Source organism: Eleutherodactylus coqui, chromosome 2 (genome assembly GCF_035609145.1).
Source record: "Eleutherodactylus coqui strain aEleCoq1 chromosome 2, aEleCoq1.hap1, whole genome shotgun sequence".
NCBI classification, from domain to species: Eukaryota; Metazoa; Chordata; class Amphibia; order Anura; family Eleutherodactylidae; genus Eleutherodactylus; species Eleutherodactylus coqui.
The window spans coordinates 163,338,225-163,363,792 of NC_089838.1; the positions used below are offsets into that span (position 1 = coordinate 163,338,225).

The 25,568-nt window shown below is 45.6% G+C and overlaps 1 protein-coding gene across 1 annotated transcript in view; it reads left to right on the forward strand.

The window, feature by feature from the left end:
• The first annotated feature begins 3,228 nt into the window (after positions 1-3,228).
• The window catches only part of MAPK12 (mitogen-activated protein kinase 12), an 86,812-nt gene continuing 64,472 nt past the window's right edge, over positions 3,229-25,568 (forward strand). Inside the window, exons 1-2 of the mRNA XM_066591869.1 lie at positions 3,229-3,579; positions 19,479-19,608. Of these exons, the coding sequence (XP_066447966.1) occupies positions 3,458-3,579; positions 19,479-19,608 (252 nt within the window). The 5' untranslated portion in view covers positions 3,229-3,457. The remainder of the gene's footprint in view (positions 3,580-19,478; positions 19,609-25,568) is intronic.

Below are 25,568 nucleotides of genomic sequence, written 5' to 3' on the forward strand. Positions count from 1 at the left end.
ATCCACAGAGTAAAGTTATCATGTAATTTTTGTTGCAGCATGTACGCCTTAAAAACAAGCTCCCTCTTTACCTGCCAAATAATGGTGGAATTGCATTTTTCTTCTGATTCACTGTACACAGAAATTCTTAAAAGCTTCTCAGTACATTATATGGTACATTAAATGGTACCATTCAAACGTACAACTCATCCCACTAAAGACAAACCCTCTGACAGCTACACTAATGCAAAGATAAAACAGTTATTATCATTTGAAAGTAGGAAGGAGAAACCAAAAATGAAAAAATGGCCATGTCATTAACGGGTTAAGGCTTACTCAACATAAACATTTTAGGGCCACTGAGTCCTGTAGCAGGTATAGCACATATAACAAAGGGGGGGAGGGAATTACACACTGAGGGATTTTCTACAGATGACAGTTTGGGGGAGGGGGGGCTTCTGAGGTGACAGGAAGAAGGCTGCACATTGACATTTGAAATGTAATGTTAATGGTAAAGTGGCCCTTTGGGCCCCTGCAGCTTATGAGCCCTGCAATTGCTGCTCCTACTGCTACCCCACTGATAAGGGAGGGTACAGTAACCTGTGCAGTTGCACATTGGCAGGTCCAGTCAGTAGCTCAGATTGCCTGAGGGTCCCCTTGGGAATTGCCCAGTCTGCACCCCCTAACTCCAAAGCTGGCACAGAGGTCTACCAGAAAGATGCGGTGGGTGCAGACTCCACTACGTGATGGCGCACAGTATGAATGCTGAGAATGATCAATCAAAGTAAAAAGATAAAAATGATATGGTTGCCCGTGAACAGCAGTCAGCTGAGTAAGGAGACACCGCTCTCACTACATACAACTAAAGGCTATTATAAAATAGAGGACTCCATGATGCTGCAAAAAACTTTGTGTTTGTATATCTGTGTGACTGCCAATCATTGGCTTCAGTGGCATATGGTAGGAGACTGCTGAGGCCAGTGATTGGCTGCAATGGTCATGAGTGTATATCATGTCATTGCTGCAGCCATGTAAAGGATGCCCAGCGGGGAGGATGAGACTGGCAAGGGGGGAGGGTGTGGTTGAGGGGGGCGGCTGGTGGGCACAGCCTCTCTTATTTTAGAATATTCTCTACCGTTATAAAAAGTGTTTTCAGAACTGGGGTAACGCTTTTAGTGTTTATGGCCAGTGTTGCAGAGCTAACGGATGCTGAACAAATTGTCAGGTGTCATCAGTAGGGTACAGTTGGGTGAACTCGGCATGTATTGCGTCCATAGTGTGCCCCACATGGGCTGTTATACCCGTAAACACCGCCCTCTGCAGACCAAATTCTGCTGCAGGCTAGAAAAAAAAAGGTGTTGCACTGGCTGCAACGTAAATCCTAGAAAAGCCCCTTCAGGACTGATGGAGGAGGGGGTTAATGTGGGCCGTCGCAGTCACCTCAGTGCAGGGCAGGCAGGACAGCGCAGGGTTACATAAGATAATTCCTGCCTAAACTAGATATCACATATGAAGACATTCACAGGCAACTCCTTAATGGTTCTTTCCCTGGAACTTCTGCGCTCGCTCCAGACGGGTCGCAGGATGTTACTCCTATTTTAAACATCACTTGCAGTGAATGTAATAAAACAATGAGCTACGTGCTTCCATTGCCTGCACTCCCCTGTGTGGGAGACTGACGTGACCCTGTAATGCAGCCTTCTTCCCATCCCTGCAAAGCCCCCTGACTGGTGGGCTCAGTGCTCTTCTTCACAGGCTTTATAGCAGCTACACAGGAGCTCAGCACAATGTATCTGCACTATGTACAAGTCTTATCTGTGTGCGTATCAGCAGGTTTTTCTGTGCTTTTTGCGCTCGCAGGGTATATATTTTTGCGCACAGAACACAAACACGCCCGGATTTAAACAACTTTTCAGCCTAATGAGTTCCAAATGTATCCTTTTCCCATGGAATTGTGTTTTTTTAGGCATCTGCTTGCGTATTGTGCGCACCCCCAAAGACTTCTATGGGGACGTTTGGTGCACATACGGGCACAAAAGTAGAGTATGCTGCATTTTTTTCGCGCACAAATTTTGCGCTTGCAAAAATGTCCCTGTAAATTAGCTCGTAGGCCGGCTTCACGCGGGTGTACTTGTGCACGCAAAATTTGCGTGCGCAATACATATAGAACCCATCGATTTCAGTGGCTTTGTTCACATGTATGCATTTTTCCTGCGTATTTGTGTTCTGCAAAAAAAACAGCATACACTATTTTCCTGTAGATTTGCGCAACCTAAGTCTTCATAGAAGTCAATGGGGATGCGCAAATGTGAGCAAAAATAAACTAGGAGATGCGTGAAACACTGCGTCATTGTGTAGGAAAAGGAACACATTTGGGACTCGGACTAATTAGCTGTTTCAATCTGATCGTCTTTGGCGCATGCAAATGAACATGCCTTGCAGGCGCACGATGTATAGTAAAATACGCCAATGCACACAAATACGCATCATTCAGGTGCATGCACATATGTATACGCTTGTGTGATGGGGGCCCTAAGGAGCTTTTACACAGGACGAATTAGGTGACACAGCGTCCAGCCAGCTGCGGAGCATTCTGCACCAACATCTGCAGGCGGCCAGAAAATGGCGCTAAACCTGCCTGCAGTTCTGCACCAAAATCCGCAGTTACACCTGCATGTACTGGTGTGGAGCTCCACTGCTGCGGATTTGGCTGCGTCCTGCAGTGCCATTCCATCCCATCGCAGGGCTCGGTGGCCATGAAATGTTTCCATTGAATAACCCTGAGCGTTCGTTCACACAAGCGTTTACGCAGCGTATTTAGCGTGCAAATTTTGCACCCGTAATACGCAGTGAACAGAACCCCTTCATTCCAATGGGCTCATTCACATTGGCGTAATTCGTGTGAAAAAATACGCGCTGTGACCTATCTAGGTGTGCGTTTAAAAAATGTAAGAGCCCAATGAAATCACGTTGCGCGCCCCATACACAATATGCGCTGCGCTCATGCGCCCAAAATCAATGAGACTGTGCGGGGTTTTTTTTTTTGCACAAATACACGGTGCATTTGCGCACACAAAAGCACTGAAAACGTCCGCATAAAACAGGCGCTAGCAATCAATGCAGCGCCCGTGTGAACAAGTCTAAACTCCAAGCGCTGCCCTCCTTGCCTCGCAGCAGTGAAAGGGTTACCGCTGCGCCGTCCAGCCGCCGCCGCTAGTGGTCATGTGACCGAGGACAACAAAGCTCCGCGCTGCGGACGGGGCGCACTTCCCGTCCAGGACGGCGTGGGGCTGCTGCAGAGAAAGGAGAAGAAAGTGCAGAGAAGGAGGCGCCGAGAGTGGGAGGAAAGAGAGCGGCCCACACCGCGGAGGGGGCGGCCAGCCATTCATGGTGTATGTGTGCTGCGTGACGCGCGCTCTCAGGAGACCGGAGCCGCCGCTGAGCCGACAACACGCCGCTGACACCCTGCTCAGGAGACATGTCCTCCCCGCTGCCCCTCATAGGCTTCTACCGCCAGGACGTCAACAAGACGGTGTGGGAGGTGAAGGAGCGCTACCGGGACCTGCTGCCTGTGGGCTCCGGAGCCTACGGCACCGTCTGGTGAGTGCTGCTACCTGCACACCTGGAGGGACCCTGCTGCAGAGCCTGTCCCTGCTGCCTCACACCTGGAGGGACCCTGCTGCAGACCTGGGGGAGCTGCTGCCGACCCTGTCCCTGCTGCACACCTTGAGGGGGTCACAACTGCAGACCTGTCCCTGCTGCTGCAGACCTGGAGGGTCCCTGCTGCCCACCTGTTCCTGCTGCTGCAGACCTGGGGGGGTCACTGCTGCACACATGTCCCTGCCGCAGACCTTGGGGGGGGGGGGGGGGGGGGTGTCTCTGCTGCCAACCTGTTCCTGCTGCTGCACACCTGGAGGGTCCCTGCTGCACACCTGTTCCTGCTGCTGCACAGCTACACACCTGGAGGGTCCCTGCTGCTGACCTGTCCCCCCTGCTGCAGGGACATTGTGCCATCTGTAGATCTCAGTAACTCCCCTATAGAGCATTACTGTAAGTGCTCTGACTGCCGCAATCTATAGTCTCCACAGACTAACTTGCATAGTGATGGCTGCACGCCTGTGATCGCTCCCCTGTGTAACTTTACCTGGGCGCAGGTGGAGCCTCCTTAATGGTTAGAAGCGTGTGCTGACTGGCTAGCCTTTATTAGGGTGGTGGCGGGCATCTCATGTGAAGGTAGGTAAAGGTGGCTCATCCTTGTGGGTTGAGTCGTCTTTGCTGCCAAGTGTTGGCCGCCATCCTGCTGCGCCGCGCTCAGATTTTCCTGCCTGCAGGGTTGTTATATGGAGTTACGATGTGAAGCGATATGTCTTATCACAGACTCTAGTTTCAGTAGGAAGTGATGAGGCAATGCCAGGCTCTGCAGATCTCATCCTGGAAGACCGGAATGTTGTGAAACACATGAGGGTATAAAGTAGCAGTGGGATACATTGTATACAGTGTAAAGTAGTAGTGTGATACATTGTATACAGTGTAAAGTAGTAGTGTGATACATTGTATACAGTGTAAAGTAGCAGTGGGATACATTGTATACAGTGTAAAGTAGCAGTGGGATACATTGTATACAGTGTAAAGTAGCAGTGGGATACATTGTATACAGTGTAAAGTAGCAGTGGGATACATTGTATACAGTGTAAAGTAGCAGTGGGATATATTGTATACAGTGTAAAGTAGCAGTGGGATACATTGTATACAGTGTAAAGTAGCAGTGGGATACATTGTATACAGTGTAAAGTAGCAGTGGGATACATTGTATACAGTGTAAAGTAGCAGTGGGATACATTGTATACAGTGTAAAGTAGCAGTGGGATACATTGTATACAGTGTAAAGTAGCAGTGGGATACATTGTATACAGTGTGGTTTTTTTTTTTTTTGTTTGGTTTTTTTTTTTTTTTTTTAATTCTGAGATATTATTTTATCAATATAATTGGGAATCTGTCAGCAACTATTAATACCATGAACTAAATTGGGGTAGCATCAAAACCGCAGTATGCTGCATAGCATGCCACATCAAAATCTGTACCATCAGTGCAGATATTGACCAGCAATCGGCTGTGAGGTAGAGGTCTTGTTTCTACACACTGCAGTGAAAATAACATAACTCTATTCTGGGTCAGTATGACTATGACCATTCAAAATCAACTTTTTTGTTTTGTTTTGCTGTACTACTGTTCCAATAATTTTTTTTTCCAAAGAGGGTTCATTTTCTGCCACCATCTTCTGACTGCCATAACTTTAAGTTTATCCATCTACATAGTTGTGCAAGGGCTGGTTTTTTTGCAGTGCGTCCTGTAGTTTTTATTGGTACCGTTTTTGGACGTTTTTTTTTTTTTTTAATTAAATTAACTTTTTTTTCTTGGAGACTGGGGGACCAAAAAAAGCACAATTCTGATATTGTGTATTTTTATTTTTATTTTTTCTGACCACTTTCACCACGTGCGACAAATAAGACTTTTATGGATGCAGCGATGCCAAGTGGTTTTTTTCCTTATAAATATAGAAGGTCTTTAAAACTCTTACCTTTTTTATATATATTTTTTTTTTTTTACTCCATTTTTATTTTTATTTTGTTAGTCCCATAGGGGATTCGAACTTGCAATCATTTGATCACTCATGCAGTTTAATGTAATAGACAGCCTATCTGACTGGCAGTGTATCAAGCTAGCCACAGGCATGGCTTCATAGGCAATCTACAGTGGCAGCCCTGGGGGCCTTTAAAAGGTCTCGGCTGTCGTGGCAGCCAATCAGAACGCTGCAAACTCATCATGAGGGGCGTTTGGAATCTCCAAACTTCAATCAGGGCATTTAAAGGGCTAACAGCCACAATCGGCGTCAACACTGATTGCGGCTGTTTTGGGCATGTCAGTTGTTAAAAACAGCCAACACCAGCATTGTATGCAGTGGGATTGACCCCCCCCCCCCTCCCTGATCCCATTCAATACAAACCCTGAACCTCCATGACGTACAGTTAAGGGGTTAAATGTGTAATGCTCTACAAGTAAAAATCACTTGATAGGAGTTTTCAGGATTCTGCATTATTGACTTTTATGAAGGGGCAGTAGCGCTGACTGAAGCACCTTAGCTCCTTTGTACCTACCTGATATAGGGACATCCATACTGTATCTGTTAGTGTAGCTCAGCTAAATGACTGGGGTTTCAGTACCAGGCACATGTAAATGATGTGTTGGGTATTGCTAAAAATGGGCAATAAATTATTGATCGGTGATGGATTATTTCTGCCTCTATAGCCTTTGCCTGGGGGTGAGGACAGGGTGTCAGAGCCTACTATTTAGAGCAGTGTTCCCCAACTCCAGTCCGCAGGGACCGCCAACAGGTCATGTTTCCTAGATTTCCTCAGTGTTGCACAGATGATGTAATTATTGCCAGTGCCTCAGACATTGCCACAGGTGTTCCTACTATAGGAGATCCTGAAAACATGACCTGTTGGTGGTCCGTGAGGACTGGAGTTGGGGACCCCTGATTTAGAGGACCTGCAATGGTGTAAAGTCCACAGGGCTGGTTGCATAGCTCTACAGCCATGTTTCACTCGACTCTATACCTGCCTCTATTTGCCCAGAAGGGCCATTCTTGGGTCTGGCTCCTGGCGGTATTTGTATGTCAAGTTGTGTCAATGGGTGATGTTGGACTGTCAAAATTCAACGTAAGGCATTGAGCAGTGACGGACAATGGACAATGCTGGAAACCAGATCTAAGAAAAGCCAGTCCGGCTGAAGGAGATCAGAGAAGGAAAAAACCCTGAGTTGGGTAACAGGTTTGTAGTTGCAGAGCTCTATAGCCAGACACACTTCTCTTTAAAGGGGGTTTCCATTTCTGTGCACGAATGCTATTTATTACCTATCCTTCGAGTAAGCCATCAATAGATAATTGTCTGGGATTCACTGCTCGGGATCCCAGCCTATAAGGCACCCGCTGTCAGCGCAGCAATTCACAGGAGTCAGAGCGGAAGCTGCAGCTTTGACCCCTGTGTAGTAACCGGAACGTAGTGCAGGTGTAGCTCTCAATGGGAGCTGTGCCCGCAGTTACAAGGGCTGGCCACTATACAGAGATTGGTGTAGTGGCTTCCGCTCTAACCTTTGTTTTTTTATTATTGCAGCACTGACAGCAAGCTCCTGATCAACTGAACGGTGGGGATCTCGATTGGTGAACCCCAGCTGATCAACTATTGATGCCGTATCCCGAGGATAGGGGATCAATAGAATTTTGCCTGTAAACCTCTAACTACCAGGATATCCAATCAAAAGTTTATATGGCTGTTTGCAAGAAAGCAACTAATTGAACACCTCATCAAAGTTCATGATGGCGCACACATAGTGTGTGTACACCACCCAGCCCGCTCACTCCGATCCACTAACACATTCAGACTAAACACCCCTCTCATACGAACATCGCATACTCTCCTCCAACACTTCACCAGAGCAGTACCCATCTTCTGGAACGCTCTACCCCAAGGCATTCGGACAATTCCCGATGCACAAAATTTCAGACGTGCCTTAAAAATGCACCTCTTCAGGGAGGCATACCAAATCCCCTGACCTAGTCTCCCTGCTCCTTCCTATAGCTCCCCACACCTTCCACCCTGTCTAACACATACGACCTCTACCCGTACATCTCCTTACAGCCCCACCGTTTGCTTTCTAATAACTGATTTCCACATGAAATCCCCTACTGCCTGTGCTCCCCATACCTCGCTCCCCCCCCCCCCCTCGTACCTCCTGTACCACTCCCACCCCATTTGTTTCAAACTGATTGTAGCTCACATTGTAATTGTTATATTGTTTGAATTTATTCCCATGCTTGAAAGCGCTGCGGAATAAGTTGGCGCTATACAAATCTTTTTACCCCACATCACATGACCACACACCTTGGACCGCATGAATGCCTCACACTGAGCTCCATCTTGGCACCACCCTTTTTTCTCTTCAGTCACCATACAGTGTTCATTGGACAGGAGTATGAACCTCTTATGTCAGATGCTCTTCTGCAGGCTATTTATTAGCCTGTGCTGACTCTGATGCAGTTTCTTGTCAGTGGGATGTTATCTCTTTATTATTTAATGTATTTCAATAAAGCTTTTTCTTTTTTTGATACTTTGATTTCTTGGCACATTCTTTATCGATTGGGTATATCTCTGTAGTGCTGCCACAGAATGACTCTGAGATGACTGTTAATACACATTCTGTGGGGTTTTTTTTTCAGTATTTTGCTTTCAAAAAGCATAAGTTTAAAAAACCAGTATAAAGATATTGCTTATATGCCCAGGCAGTACAAAATATTGGAGCTTAGATCGGCTTCACATCTGCGCTGGATCAAGATACCAGAGAAATGGTGCTGCATGACGCGCATTTGCTTTTGGTAAAATGTCAGGCAGATGGGCAGAAACCGAACGTACCCGTTCGGCCAGGGCATTCCCCTTTCCTGCTCCCCAAATGAAGCAGGAAAATAAAACCTGCGCCGCAAATGTGAAAGCGGCCTAATCCATCACTAATGTTGTAGAATGTGTCATCTTATGAGTCCGTAAAAAGGATGCCAGTCATGCCAAATTCACCACTGGATGCCAGTCATGCTAAATTCATCAATGGTGCATGTGGCATAATGCACTTTCTTTAGCAAGTTGCTCCTAGATTAATTTTTTTAATGCATTTTCTTTTTACTAATAAACTAGATAGTAAAACATATTTTTTCAGTTTATATTGTAGCTTTTATCTTCATAGGCCGGACTCACGTGGCCGTAAGCATAAAACGCTTTGGGTGTCGTGCAGCATTTTACAGCTCTGCAACTGGTGGTGACTTGGCATACTGTTGTGTATGGCGGCAAAATTGTGCTGCACGTGACAGCATATCTCGCGCACGCTGTCATGCTCGGTACGCCTTTTTTCTTTTTTTTTTGTTTCCTATGACTGCACAAATCTTGTGTATATACGCAGCAAAACAGAATATGCTGCATTCTTTTTGGTGCTCGTGTAGAACGCAATTGCAACACACTAGTGTGATTGGAACTGCATGAGGCAAATGTAATTACCTGTGAGTTACAGTCTATCACACAGGTGTACAAAGCCTGCGTAATACGTGGTAATCATGTGCCCGTGTGAACCTGGCCTAACTGTAGGTTAAGGCCAGCTGTCCACGGGCGATGCGGTATCCCACGGGCGATGCGGTATCCCGCGGGGAAGCTCCGCAGCGGGAGCCGACGCCCAGGAGTAGGAGCCACCGCCGAATCTCCGCTGGTCAGCCCTATCTAATAGATAGGCTGACCATGGAGAATTGGGGCAATTCGCAGCATGCTCTGAATTGCCCGCCACAAGCAGAGAATAGCAATGATTCTCCGCTCGTGGACAGGTGCCGGTGCTTTCCATAGCAATGCTATGGTAAACCGCCGGCAAAATCACTGCCGTGGACAGGGGGCCTTAGGATTTTTTGGGTTGTTTTTTGTAATAACCTGTTTTTCTTTTTCTGATTGTGGAAACAGCTATTTTCCCTGAGTTAGTGTTTCAGAAACCTTCTACATAGGAAAAAGTAGACTTGAGATGTTCATTGACTCTTATGGGAGAGTGTTCAAACAGAGGTTGGACAGACAGCTGTCTGGGATGATTTAGTGATCCTGCACTGAGCAGGGGGTTGGTCCAGATGACCCTGGAGGTCCCTTCCAACTCCACCATTCTATGACGAGCTCTGTGAGGCGTGTAGAGGACGTTGTGCAGGGAGGATGAGTGATGAGCTGTGAGCATCACCTGCAGAGAATGGTGGATCCTGTGCTATTTGTATAAAGCTATTACCTTCCATCATAAATGTGTCTTAGAGACGGAAAAGAGATCTCTACAGCAGTGTTCCCCCAACTCCAGTCCTCAGGGACCGCCAACAGGTCATGTTTTCAGGATTTCCTCAGTGTTGCACAGGTGAATTAATTATTGTTGGTCCTCAGACATTGCCACAGGTGTTCTTACCATAGGATATCCTGAAAACATGACCTGTTGGTGGTCCCTGAGGACTGGAGTTGGGGACCCCTGCTCTACAGAACACTGTCAGTTAGCCTATTGTGAGGCTCAGTTGTCCAAGTGAAAACGGAAAGACTTCATTTAAAAAAAAAAAAAATGTAGTGACTTTGGGGAAGTTAAAGAAAAAAAACTTGCATAAAAACTTAATTTTAAAGCATACCTAGTAGAGATGAGCGAACGTACTCTGTAAGGCCGATTTCGCAATCGAGCACCGCGATTTTCGAGTACTTCACTACTCGGGTGAAAAGTACTCGGGGGCGCTGTGGGGCGTGGTGGAGCAGGGGGTAGCAGCGCGGAACAGGTGGGAGCTCTCTCTCTCTCCCTCTCCCCCCCACTCCCCTCTGCAACCCCCTGCTCACCCACAGCACCCCCGAGTACTTTTCACCCGAATAGTGAAGTACTCGAAAATCGCGGTGCTCGATTGCGAAATCGGCCTTACCGAGTACGTTCGCTCATCTCTAATACCTAGCATTTCAGAATAAACTGCAGTGTGTACACAAGGAATAGCATGACGTCTGACTATTATGACTTGTTAAAGAAGATACCATAAGATAAAAAATGGACAGCGCTCCACTTATGTGTTAAAAGAATCTTGACACAGTGTGAAAAGTTTTGCAAAAACTCACCTCATTTGGTGGTCCAACCCTACATAAAGGGTAGATTACCACACCTGCATCCAGATGTGCCCATATTACAATCCCCATCCATGCAGGACATACACAACAAATGGAGGGCACCAATCTGTTCACGAGACGCTCAGACCCAGTGACAGAGAAATGCGTAACGGGAAACAAAAGGCAACACCTCCCAGATGGAAACCTCCAATATGTTAGTAGTGCATGCAGAAACTGGAAAACCAGTAAAATCGCTTCTATGGAGTGTGGTGGAACCCTAATTCTCCGCTCCCTTCCTTCATCCAAGTCAGCCTTTAATGGAATTAAGCCAGGAAAGGTGCTTTCCCTCAGGGGATGTTTTATTCTGAACAGCCACATGGTAAAGTTACTGTAGCGCACTCTAGAAGTCAGACCTCACACTAGCGCTTTTTACCACGATTAACGCAACGTTTTGAACGCCACGTTAATCGCGGTTTAACGCCGCCATTGAAGCCAATAGGGCCCCGCAGACATGTGTTCGATCGTGGCGCTGGATATAACTTTACAGTGCTGTGATTTTGGAGCACTGTCTGCTCTATCTTTGAGGGTTTAGTGCACCTCATCAACCATCACAATGATGGAGCGCGCTAAAGCAGCTCCTTGCAGCTGAAAGGAAAAGTAAAATCGCAGCAAAGTGCCACATTTTCAATCACGGCGCTTTGCCATGTTCATGTGAGGGGGGACCCTAAGTGTGCTCGTTTCTACATGAACTACTGATGTATTGGAGATTTCCATCTGAGTTCTATCTGCTGATTTTTGTTTCCTGTTATGACTTGTTTTTGACACTCTAACATTCTCCCCCTTTACAGGCTCTACCTTTCATTTTCAGTTCTTTCTGAACTGCTTGGAGGAGTCGAACTGTTGTCTTCTATTCACTATGCACAGAGGGAACTTAAGATTCTGCTCTCTAACTATGTAAAACGCACATGGATCATGTAGGACACTGGAGAAGTACTGAGCAGTGGAGATGGTTTTTTTTTTGTTTTTTTTTTTAGTAGATCTAACCCAGTAAGGCTCTGTTTACATCAATGTTCAGTGTTGTTCTGTTCTAGGAGCAAAAAGACTGGAAAAAACACATCCTCTGAAATCCGCATTGAGTTCAAACTTTTTTTTTTGCCTGCTGCAGTTGACCTCCGTTACGCTTGATTTCTTTCTTTTTGATGGGAAAATAAATTGACCTTCAGTATTTATTTTTTTTTGTCCAAAATAATGAAAATCATATGGAATAAAGCTTCGTTGTGGGTTTTATTTTTTAAAAACCTTATGGCTGTCTCTCGCATTGTCAGCAAATAGAAACTATTCCATTTTTATGTTTAAGCTTCTGTTAAATGGATCTGTTTAATACAACTGTCAATGTGCCGTTATGGACTAGAGCTAGATTTCAAACAAAAAACAGATCTGTTAAAAACAGATGATAATGAATGTTGAAAGAGAATCTGTCAACATCTTTTTGCAGTCCTCACTGAGAATCGCAAGGCCATGCCTGTCACACTGATTAGTGATATGTCTGCTGTACCTGTGGAGTAGTTTAGGAGAATATTCCATTTTTTAGTAGCAGCCGGACACAGAAGTAGTCCTGCATATTCATGAGCTGCAGGCTAGCCACAGCCAGCCTCTAGCCTACAATGCACAGTAATGAGCAGAGAGCTGTCAATCATTGGCTGGTGTGGGGTGGGTGGAGCCAGCGTGCAGCTCATCAATATCCAGGACTCCTACAAGTAGTCGTCTATGTATGTGCTTCTGCGAATAACATGTAATTTTCTCCTAGATCCCCACAGCAGACATATCACTGTAATCAGTGTGGCAGGCACTACCTTATGCTTCTCTCAGAGAGGGTGCAAACAGATGGTGACAGAGTCTCATTAAGTGATGCAAGCCAACTATATTTATTTTTCTTACGGATCAGTTTAACAGATCTGGCAACAACAAAAAAAACCCTCCTTGCTTCAGCTTGCATTAGTTAGACATCTTTTTGTTTTGAAAGGTAAAAACAGATCTATTAATAAAGGATGAAAGAACACAGATGTGAGTCTATGCTTACCAGTTACTTACAGCTAGCTGCAGGCACGTCTGGGGGCCTTTCTCTCCAGCAGCTCACTTGTCGCCTCTCCACTATGGAGACTTTTATGGGTAGCATGGGTCATCCTCCTCCTACCCATCTTATCTGGAACTAGAGGCATTGCCTAACAGCCAGTGAGCAGCAAATAAGAAGAAAAGATCTCCATCACTCTAGAAGGATTTTTGGGTACTAAGATGTCATTTTAGGTAAAGTGATTTTTACAGCTTTAGGCCGCAGCGGAATCTGACCCTGTGCCCAGACGGCATCTGCGTGTACCTAACATTTTCTCCTTTTTCCTGTACTGCGGATGGTTTGCACGGTGAGCAGTCAAACATGCGCCGTACAGTTTGTTTTTTTTTCCCCCTTTTCTTCAAATTCCTGCTTTTTAATGTCATTGCGGAAGAGCCGCGGATCCCTTGATTTTAATGGAAACCATCCATGGGGAATCCACACTGCAATAGAGCATATTGCAATATACCGTATTTTTCGCTTTATAAGACGCACTTTTTCCGCCTCCAAAGCGGGGGGGGGGTTCCTGCGTCTTATAAAGCGAATGTGGCGAAAATTCGTTCTGATCGCCATTTTTAGCGCGATCACGAATTTAATGCGCGGACGCGATTCATTTGGCGCGATTGCACGTTAAATTCGCGATCGCGTGAACAAATGTGCGATCAGTTAGAAGATTTCTCTCCTCCTGTCAAAAAAGAAAAATCCTTACTCACCTCCCCCGGTGTTCTGCGGCGCTGCTGCAGGCTGTCGCTCCCTCCTGGTCCCCGGCAGAGCATTGCTTTCTGGACGCAGGGCTTGAAATCCCCTCCTCCAGAAAGCTAATACTGTGATTCACTAACACACGCCGTCAGCCAATCACAGCCATTCAATGACATCATTGAATGGCTGTGATTGGCTAACACACGTGCGCCTTCAGCCAATCACAGTATTAGCTTTCTGGAGGTGGGGATTTCAAGCCCTGCGTCCAGAAAGCAATGCTCTGCCGGGGACCAGGAGGGAGCGACAGCCTGCAGCAGCGCCGCAGAACGCCGGGGGAGGTGAGTAAGGATTTTTTTTTCCCCCCCTATTTTCCCGCTCTAAAACGGGGGTGCGTCTTATAGACCGGTGCGTCTTATAAGGCGAAAAATACGGTATATATTTATATTTTTTCCTCCGCGAGTGGAAAATCGCAATTGACTTCCACTCGTGGACAGGAGCAAACACTTTTACATAGCATACTATGAGCGGTATTTGCTGCAGAATCCGGAGGCAGACGCCTGCTCTGGATTTTGCAATGAAAATCCGGCTGTGTGCAGCCGGCCTTAGTAGTTATCATATTGGCTATTGCATAAGGACAAGCTGACTGAAAAGGTAATGACTATGCAGACAGTGGAGCATTTTCAGATGACACATTGTCTATAAGGGTGTTATACATGTTTCTTTTGACCACCTCATGGCTGCTGTGCAGTGGTATTTAAATCCCCCGGTGAGATCAGGGGAGCCGTGCAGGTGTCATTGCAGCCGGGGGCCGTCCCCATGTGGTGGCTTGATAGACTGCCTGTCAAGTCGCAGTATGACGTAATGCTATAGCATTAAGTCATACTGCAGGAGCGATCAAAGCATCGCATGTTGTAGTCCCCCAGGGGGGCTTAAAAGAATAGTGAAAATAAGATCGATAGTTTTTGTTTTTTTTTAAACAATAAAGTAATTGATGCTAACGTAAACTACAGGACATCCCTCAAAAAATGAGCCCTCAAACAACTATGTTGATGGGAAAAATACAAAGGTTATTGCGTGCAGAAGATGGCGGCAGAAAATAATTTAAAAAAAGTAAATGTCTTTGAAAAAAATAGTACAGTAAAAAAAACTATATACGTTTAGTATCGTAGTAATCGTACTGACCCACAGAATAAAGTTATGTCGTTTTTGTTCAGTTTGTGTGCTGTAGAAACAAGATGCACTGAAAGATGGTGGAATGTCATCTTTTTTTCATTTTACTTCATTTAGAATTTTTTAAATGTTCTTCAGTACATTATATGGTACATGAAATAGCACCATTGAAAAATACAACTCGGCTCGCAAAAAACAAGCCTTCGTACAGCGACGTTGATGGATAAATAAAGGAGTTTTTTTTTTAAGGGTGGAGGAAAAAAACGAAAATGGGGGGGGGGGGGGTGCATCATTAAGGAGCTGTCTGGTTGCAAACTATTGATAGCCTATCCTCAGAATAAGTCATCAGTAGTAGACAGGTGCTGGTCCGCTGCTTGGGACCCTCACTGATCAGCAGTTCACTGCAGTGACCAAGCTTGGTATTGCAGGCAAAGTTCCCATTCACTTCAATGAGAGCTTGATCTGTAATACAAAAACTGGCCACTACAGTAAGCGCACAGCTATCTGCTTCCTGCAGAATTCATTTTAGCACACAGGGAACAGCTGATCCACAGGGGGGTCCTGACAATGAACTCCCACCTATTTACTAGGCTTATACCATCAATAGTTTACAAACCGGGCAATGCCTTTAAGACTGATTTTAGCCACTCGCTTCAATATTGGTGTAAAAAGTCCTCCCCCCCCCCCCCCCCCCCGTTTCCGTCCCTTTAAAAAAAAAAAAAAAAACAACAAAAAAAAACGTGGGTTTGCATATTTTGCTTGGTAAATCTCCCCATTCTTTGTTTCACATTTGGAGTCCACTTGAGCTGTGTCCACAATGTTGGTGTATTTATAGTGGACCCCATTATCCTAACAAGTGACGCTGCTTTTAGTGCCCCTAGCTCTGTCTTGGGGGCAATAAGGAAGGACAGGAATGTTTTGGTGCGGATGAAAACAATGGAGTCTGGAAAATTAGGCTGGTCTGAACTAAAAGCCTCCTCTTTTCTGAGTGGTGCTGTTGCCACCTTGATTTTAATTGAACAGTATGAAATAAATGCTCCTGCCTTCTTCTGTATGACACTTATAAGCCTCATATCTGTATTCTTGCCCAGGTAATAGGCTGGCACAGCAAAGTACAAAAAAAGCAAATGTTGGCGTACAGATTACACATGACTTGCAGGTGATGTGAACATGACTGTACTGCAAGTAATAGGACAGGAGAACATATGCAGGAAGCACTGCCAGATGGCTTGCCTAGCGTGAACCTCTCCTCGTCTGCTCAGTGATTGTCTTTTAATGGCTGCCATGCAGAGTGCTCAAATTTTCACATATTAAAGAACTGTCAAAAAGCATTAAGAAATGTAGCTAGCAATGGGAATTTTAAAGAAAAATTGCTTTTTAAACTAAGTTTTGGTTCAACTAAAGTTCAGTATAGCCTGGAGTTCATGTCTCCTCCTCCACTCCAAAGCTTTTCTATCACTTATAATGAAGTGTGCACGCTCCTCTGAGTGTGCATTTATTTAATTTTTTTAGGGAGTGTGGGGGGGCTCTCCTCTCGCCACTCCCATTGTGTCCTGTGACTGCGCTTGGTCTTCCTCTCCGGTCCCTGTTTAAAGCTGCAGTCCCGCCCAGTTTGAGACCTCACAGAGGCTGCAGCCAATAACAGAGCTCAGTGACACAGCAGGAGCGGGGAGTATATCTCCATTTGTTATCTTAATGTATGAGGAAGAGGTTGTCCAGAGTTCTTACAACTCTGACAACCCCTTTAAGGCCGGCTGCCCACGGGCGTTGCGAAGTCCCGAGGCAGATCTCCACCGGTCAGCCTAATCTAATAGATAGGCTGACCGCAGAGAATCGCAATGCTTCTCCCCTTGTGGACATGGGGCCGACGCTTATCATAGCAACGCTATGGAAAGCTTCAGCCTGCGTGATTCGCCGGCGATTTACCACCAGCGAATTCACGGCCGTGGACAGGGGGCCTTAATCTCTGTATTGTGTTTTCTTGGGCCCTGTGCTCATTAAGGCTTTATTTTGTAAATAAGATTTGTTTACATAATCTGAAAACCTAATTTCTGTGAATTTGCTTAGCAAACAAGTATATTTAAATGGCCAATTAAAGGATTTTTTTGTCATTATGTAGCCATACACCCAGTATATATAAGTGGGCTAATATTACCTTGTTTTAGTTATTCCTTTCTATCTGAAACTCCTGGCCTCTTTATCCTCAAATGCTCGTGTGATCTCGGTTCTGATCAGCTCAGATCTACTGGTGTTATGTGTACCGTTTCTAGTCATATTCTCCGTCTCAGTATGTGATAATATGGCTCCTACCACAGAAACTGCATAGAGGGGGACACGGGTTTCCCTGTAAGTTACTGATGATGATCACACAGTTATAGTAGAGATCACAGCTCATTCTTTTGGCTGTATGTATACTTATGGTCTGTAGCTTATTTAGAAGGTAATGATAATTAGCACCCAACCCCCCCCCAGCAGGTAGAAATGGTACAGCCTTAACTAATGCTGTACTGGTGCATCATGGGATTGATCAAATAAAGGCCCATTTAGACAACGATTATTGTTCAAAAGATGTCTTTTGAGCCATAATTTTGTGCGTTATACTGCAAGATGATTGCTCAAAATTCGCTTAAACAGCAGTTTGAATGACAGTTTTGAGTGTTCACTTCGCATAAGTGTGTAAATGAAGGCACGCTATATGCAGAAGACAAGTGGGACCGCTATCTTCTGCATACAGCTGTTGTCTTCTCAGAGCTCTCAGCTGGCATTCAGCTAAGCGCTCAGAGCAGGGTATGCAGAAGACAGGCAATTCCGCAGTGATTTTCGGGGAAGGGCTTTAAATATAAGCCCTTTCCTGAAAATCATTCATGGCATGTGTAAAAAATGTAAAAATAAAAATACACTCGCCTCTTCGCCGCTGCTGGGGCTCAGCAACGTGTAGCCGGGTCTTCTCCCTGCACTGCTTTGAAGTTCTTTCATTTAAAATCCCCGCCTGCTGAAAGAGCTGTATCTGATTCGCTGAGTGCTTAGCCAATCACAGGCAGCGCTTGGCCATTCAATGGAGAGGTGTGTGTGTGTATATAATATATTAGAATATGTGTGTGTGTGTGTGTATGTGTGTGTGTGTGTGTGTGTGTGTGTGTGTGTGTATATATACACACACACACACACTTTTTTTTTCTTCTTTTATTTTCTTTTTTATACCAGCAACGGATGATTTTCAAGGAAGGGCTTATATTTAAATTGCTGGGATGTCGGCAAAACTCCTGCTGTGTTCACGAAGTGCACAGCTGGTATACAGCTGTGCGCTCTGTGCGGGGTATGCAGAACACAGCTGGACTGCTGTATTCTTCATACTCCCGCTGTGTTCGCAAAGCAAGATACAGCTGAAACAATAGTATCAGTGGTATCCCGCTGTGAACTCAGCAAACGGCACTGGTAAGGCTGGTTGTTCTCTTTCAGCATGCTGAAAGAGAACGATCAGCGACTCGTTAATGAAAACTGCGATGTCAGTGCAGTTCGACCGAACGATTCTCACTCAAAAGACTACTTTGGGCGATTTTTGAACGAGAATCGTTGTCTAAACGAGCCTTAAAGCATTTCACAAACAAGTTGGTGCCTGATAAGCGTCAGGCGGGCTGCACTACATGAAAGTGGCTGCAATGTACAGAGACCATCTCCAGAGTGTGACAGGCAATCAGGTGAGCGTGGCAGGGATGGGAAAAATGAAATCCTACACGGTTTCAATTCCTCACTACTTAAGATGGAAGAATTTTGTTTCCGTTCAGAGGATAACAAATCCTAACTATGTCCCATTGACACAAGTGCATGGCTCTATAACTGGGGTCCAATTAGAAGTCACTCAGAACTTCACCGAGGCATGTGTTGAGCCTCTGACTGTAAGGCCCCCTGTCCATGTCCGTGACGGAATATCGCTAGCGATAGTCCGCCGCGGGAGAGCGGTCAGGTCTCCGCGGTGAGCCTATCTGTCAGGCTCATCACGGAGAATCGCGGCATGCCGTGTTTGGAATTGCAATGATTCTCCGCTCGTGGACGTCGGGGCTACGCTTCCCATAGCAACGTTATAGAAAGCGTTCACTGCGTTACTCCCGGCCGAATCATCGCAGCGGACAACGCAATGAACTATTGCCCGTGGACATGAGCTCTAAAGATGGTTTTCATTTCCTGACCGTAAGGAGAGATCTTGAAAACTGACGTAAATTAGAAATAACTTTGTGTAATTGATTGATTTAACAAATTTTATATGAAAATTCTCTAATAGGTGAGGGTCTGACCAATTGGACCCTCACAGATCATGAGAATGAGGGCACTGAAAGCCCCCATATGAATGTAGTGGTGGTTGAGCATATGCACCTCACTCCATTCATTCCAGTTTAGACTGGCTACTGCAGAGTTGAAGCACTTGCCTAACTTTGGCAGTCCTATTGAAAAAAATGAAGTGTTAGCATTCAGGCTAAACCGCTGCTGTATTCTTGCTGGCTGCTTTGTGATCCTCATGATCAGTGGGCTGTGGATAGGGAATCATTGGAAAACCCCTTGTAAATGTTGCCAGGACTGGGAGCCTGGGGGTGCTACCCTGCTATCCAACCCATGCAGCATGATTGTCAGTTCTTCTGGTATACAGACTCGTAGAGGAGAAGTTGACAATTACTGTGGGTGTTAAAATGGAGCTTGTTTTAAAAAAAATGGACAAGTACACAATCATGATTGTATGATGATCTATACTTGTACGGGATCTAACATGGGAAAAGTGTACGCTTTCTCAAATGTTTCCTGTGGTTACATAACCTGATTTGTAATTGCATGTTTTAATGTTCCAGCTCATCTATTGACAATAAAAATGCAACAAAAGTGGCCATCAAGAAGCTTTATCGTCCTTTTCAATCTGAACTTTTTGCTAAACGAGCCTACAGAGAGCTAAGGCTTCTGAAGCACATGCAGCATGAGAATGTAAGTATCTAATTAGCTGTACATTCCTGTGTCATGCAAAATTATACACTGACAACAAGTGTTACCACTAGCGCTCAAGCATATAAAGCAGAATAGGAACATATGGAGGTTTTCTGCCTGGTAATTTGTTCTACCATGAATAGTAATGGGAGCATTCTTATTGGCGTTCAATCACAAAGGCTTGCCACTATATTAAATGTGTTGTATATGGACTTGAGTCCATGGAGAAAACCATTCCATTTAAATCTGTGCTATAACTCATAAATCACAGATTTTGAGATCCACATTGTGGGATATGATAAGAATTGTCAATTCTTGGCACAGTCGCCACATCAGGTGGCTGCATACAGACTTGCCCCATTGATTAGAGCTAAATCCGCATGTGGATCTGCAGTAGAACTCCATGGCTCAGCTTTGGAGCTCTGCCACGGATTTAAGTGTCAAATCCATGTTAAACATTTTCGTTTTTTTCTTTATTTGACAGTTCTAAGGCCATGCAAATGAGGCCTTAGTGTAGACTAAAATCCCATGCACATGTATGCATTCGGTGGTATGCGCTCAAAGCAGCCTTATCCCCAACCTTGCCAGTCTTTAAAATGAGTTGTAATCGTTCGTTTCTTAAGGCCTTGCAATCAAAATGCCTGAGGATGAGATGCATGTAGATTATTCTTGTATTTAACACTGATCAAAGGTCAATATGTACTTTAAAGATCTTCTGTAACATAGTAAAATGGTTTGTAAGGCTAAAAAAGACACACTTTCAGCCTATTATCTTCCAATGTCGATCCAGAGGGAAGCAAAAAACCCATGAGGTAGAAACCAATTTTTCTCATTTTGGGAGAAAAAAATGATTTCCAACTCTAATCTGCCAATCAGAGGGATTCCTGGATCACCGATTCTTCTGAAGTAATCAGTGACTTGAACATATAATATCGTAGTGCTCAAGAAAGGCATCCAAGCAGATATATGTTCTCCATTGCTATATTTTTTTGCTACATTGCGTTATTTAACAAGTGCTCCTCTGCTGTTGTATAAATCTCCCCTATGGTGGGGTTTGTTGGGAAATTTTATAAAACTCTATAAAGCTTTTTTTCTTTTCTTTTTTAAACATGAGTGTCCAGGCCCCTCTTGAACTTGTATTAAGTTTGCCATCACCACGTTCTCAGAGTTCCATAATCTTACTGCTCTTACTGTAAAGTTAATGTAGAAACCATCCATTCTCTAGACGTAGAGCATGCCCCCTTGTTACAGTTACAGTCACAGTCCTGGGTATAACAGATCATGGGAGAGATTTCTGTATTGTCCTCTGATATATTTATATATACAGATAGTCCCCGACTTGCGAACATTCGAGTAACGAATTTCGCAGGATACGAACTATCTGTCCTGCACAGTATGATGTCATGCTATGGCATGACATCATACTGTGCAGGGACCGGAAAAGCTTCTATCAAGCCTGATAGAAGCCTGTCCGGTCAGATCACGGCTGCTAGGCAGCCGGGGTCCTCCTGAAAGGCCCTAGGGCTGTCTATGCAGAGCGCCTATCAAGCCGTGCGCTTGATGGGCACTCTGCATAGGCAGCCCTGGGGCCTTTCAGGAGGTCCCCGGCTGCCTCGCAACCACACAGCATCCCGCGATCTCATCGTGGGACGCTGTACGGGCCCCCTGAACGTCGGGTGCAGGCTGTTTCTTACAGCGGGCACCCGGCGGCAGCAGTTCCAACGAGCCGCGCCGCTCGTCAGAACTGTTAACACTTTAAATACCGCTGACAGAGCGGTATTTAAAGTGTTAACAGTTCAGACGAGCGGCGCGGCTCGTCGGAACTGCTGCCGCCGGGGTGCCTGCTGTAAGAACAGCCTGCACCCGACGTTGTATGGAGCAGGATCCACCCACGATCCCGCTCCATACAAGCATTTGTTCAGCTTGCGAACAAAATGGACTTGCGAACAGGTACCTGGAACGGAACCTGTTCGCAAGTCGGGGACCATCTGTAGTTATTAGGTTGCCTCTGTCTCTACAATTTTGGGTATTGTAGTCCATTTAATTTCGTTGCCCGCCTGTGAACTCACTCAAGCTCCGATATGTCCTTGACTAATAGTGGCCCAAAGTGTACACAGTGGGGCTTTATTTACTATTCAAGATATAGCCTTTTTCTGGTGCAAATTATGTCAGAAAACAGCCTTACATACTTTCCAACTTGTCAGAAAAAGGGGCTTGGCCTAAATGGCGCCAAATGGCAGAGAATTGTGCCAAAGATTTGGCACAATTTTTGGCATAAAGTAATACGTAATCTAAACTTCCACTATAAAGTCTTTTACAAGACGGAACAAACTATGTATATAGCTCTAGGATATCTCATAAAAAAATAAATCTTAGAATATATCCATAAAAAGGTAAAAACGCCCACAAGTGAGAATGGGGGTCTATGCGTTTTGCCAAAACACGAAGCATATTTGCAAGCTCGTTTGCTTTGCGTTTTTGCTGAATGGATTTTGTGTGTGTGTATGCATCAACCTTTTGTTTTTCTGTACTTTTTGCGTGCAATGATGCTTTCCAATTATTGTAGTGAGTTGAAGGTGTGATTTTTTTTTTTTTTACTTTTTTTTATTTTTTTAAATTTTTTTCTTCCCCCTTTTGCAAGTGCACAATTGAATTGTGCACTCCAAATACGCACAAGTGAATGAACCCATTGCAATCAATGTGTTCTATTTTAGTATTGTGCTCACCAAATTTGCGCGCACAAATACGCCCGTGTGAGACCGGCCTTAACCATAGCATGTAGCCTGGACAAGAGGCAAGCAATTTAACGATAGCATGATATGACATAACAAAAGCATCACCACTCCTACTAATGCCTAAATAAATAATGAGGAAATGAAACAAAGGATAAACATTGTATAAACATAAGATTAGATCTAAGGTTAAGACCATGTGAAATTTTGTTTTTGAACCACATCCATACTAAGATTATAAATGTGAAAGTAATTCTGTCTGTCAGTCACCTTTTCACGGCTACACTGCTGAAGTGATTTTGATGACATTTGTCAGAGAGAGCTTGCATCCTAAGGAAGGACATGGGCTACGTTTTATCCCAAAAATGTATAGAGTTCTCAAGAGAGCGCGATAAGACACATTTATTTGGTGATGCGCAGGTGCACCATCACGCCGCCGGTGGTGAGGCGGAGGGGCTGCACATCATAAACTAGGCCTACACAAATGGGAAGACACCTGAGGGCAGACGTCATTGCCGCATGTAGCCGATTATTAAGATAGCGGGGATATCCAGAATTCCCTGTTGTTAAAACTTGAATGAAAGACACATTACCATGGATTGAGATTTAATTTTATGTTGCCCACAGCTGGCGAATGACAGCGCAGCTTTAATTTTACCTCAGAAAGAAATGGTTTCCTTTTGATTGCATTTCCTTCCCATTTTTGGGCTTTTAATATGCCACACAAGTGCAAGTCAGATATGGCGCGCTCCTCTAGCAGAGCTCGAGCTGTGAAGATTACTAGAACCTAAGAATCTAATGCCCACGCTGAGGCAGGAAGGCATCAACAAGCTGAACGACAAGCTCCTCTTAGAGCAGTAGAGACCTTGGAGCGGTCTCAGGCCCGTCGGACTTTAGATTATGAGCGTCACGCGTCTCTTAGAGCTACACAGACATTGGAGCAATTCCAGCGTCGCCAGACCTTAGATGCTGAGCGTCGCGCATCTCTTAGAGCTGACAAGACATTGGAGCAATCTGAGTACCGTGGACCATAAATGCTGAGCATCACACATTGCTTAGAGCTTACGGATATTGGAGCAATCTCAGGTGTGCCGAAACCTAGTTGCTGACTGCCACGCGTCTCTTAGGCCTCATGTCCACGGGCAAATTATGCCACGGGATCACCTGCATGCGGATCCGCACCCCATAGGGATGCATTGATTACCTGCGGGTAGATAAATACCCGCGGATGGTCAATAAAAGTGATTTTTTAAAAAATGGAGCATGAAAAAAAATGGACCATGCTCCATTTTCGTGCGGGTCTCCCACGGGGGCGGCTCCCGCAGGCTTCTATTGAAGCCTATGGAAGCCGTCCGGATCCATGGGAGACCAAAGTCGGAATATACTCTCCTGCTCCGGATCTTCCCTTCGCGGCTTCATCTTCTCTCCGTCGCGGCCGGATCTTTTTTCTGCGGGCCGGCGTATGCGCGCGGCACGCAACCGGCGTGCCCGGCGCATCCGCCAGGCCGAAGACAGAAGATTCGGCCGTGACGGAGAGAAGATGAAGCCGTGGCGAAGGGAAGATCCGGAGCGGGCGAGAGGTGAGTTAATTCTTATTTTTATGCCTCATGTGCGCGGGGCAGGAGGGACCTGCTACGGATTCTCCATGTAGAATCCGTAGCGGGCCTGATTTTCCCCGTGGACATGAGACCTTTAGGTCTCATGTCCACTTGTAAATTATTGTTTAAAATCCGCAGCGTTTTTCCTGCACGTGGATCCGTGCCCCATAGGGATGCATTAGACACCCCCGCAGGTAGTTAAATACCTGCGGATGTAATTTTTCCCTGCAGACGCGGATCCGCGTGCAGGAAAAAATCCGGACCATGCTCATTTGGTGCCGGTCTCCCGCAGGCTTCTATTGAAGCCTATGGAAGCCGTTCGGATCCTCGGGAGACCTAAAATCAGAATATACTCACTTGCTGCGGGCCGTGCGCGATTCTCCATGGAGAATCCGCAGCGGGTCCCTCCTGCCCCGTGGACATGAGGGCTGAAAATAGAATATACTCACCTGCTGCGGGCCGTGCGTGTCTTCCCTTCTTCCCGGCCGGATCTTCTTGCTTCAGCCGGGTGGGTGTGCTCGGCACGCCGGCTACGTGCCACGCGCGTGCGCCGGGCACATCCGCCGGGCCGAAGCAAGAAGATCCGGCCGGGAAGAAGGGAAGACACGCACGGCCCGCAGCAGGTGAGTATATTCTATTTTCAGCCCTCATGTCCGCGGGGCAGGAGGGACCCGCTGCGGATTCTCCATGGAGAATCCGTAGCGGGCCTGATTTTCCCCGTGGACATGAGGCCTTAGAGCTACACGGACATTGGAGCAGTCGCAGGGCGGCCAGACCTTAGATGCTGAATGTCACGCGTCCCTTACAACTGGCAAAACAGTGGAGTAATCTGAGGACCACAGGTTTTAGATGCTGAGTGTCATGCATTCCTTTAGAGCTACAGACATTGGAGCAATCTCAGGTCTGCCGAACCCTACATGCTGACCGTCCTGCATCTCTTAGAGCTAGAGATACATTGGAGCAATGTCAGGTCTGCAAAACTTTAGATGCTGACCGTCACGCGTCTTAGAGTTAGACATTGCAGCAGTCTCAGGGCCGCTGGACCTTAGATGCTGAGCATCACGCATCAACCTTTATATCCTAACAAAAGATGACAAGACCACAAACGTAGTGTACAGAACTGTGCTGACATAGCAGATTGCAGTTACATTCCTTTCACTATTTCAACTTTTTATGTTTCAATATACAGCAAAACACAGATTAAATAAATAAATAAATAAATAAAAGAAAATTCCACGCAGATGAAGTTGTGAGTAACAAGCTAGTAATCCAATAAGGCTGGGGTCACACAGGGCGGATTTGCCGCGGATTGCCGTTGCATATCCGCACTGCGGCAAAACCGCTGCGTTTGCAGTGCAATGCAGCACAAATGAGATTTGCCAAAAAGCTGTTCTCACAGGACGGATTTTTTCCGCACAGCCGCAGTGCGGAAATGCAACTGCGTCGCGGTTTTAAAAGATGCAGCATGTTCATTCTTTGGTCGTTTCCGCAGCGCTTTTTTGTCCATAGACCTCTATGGACGCAGCCAAAACCGCACCAAATACGCGACAAAAGTAAAAAAGCGCTGCGGAAAAAACGTGTGCGGATTTTTCCGCACGAAAATCCGCAGCAAAATCCGCAAGCCCAAATT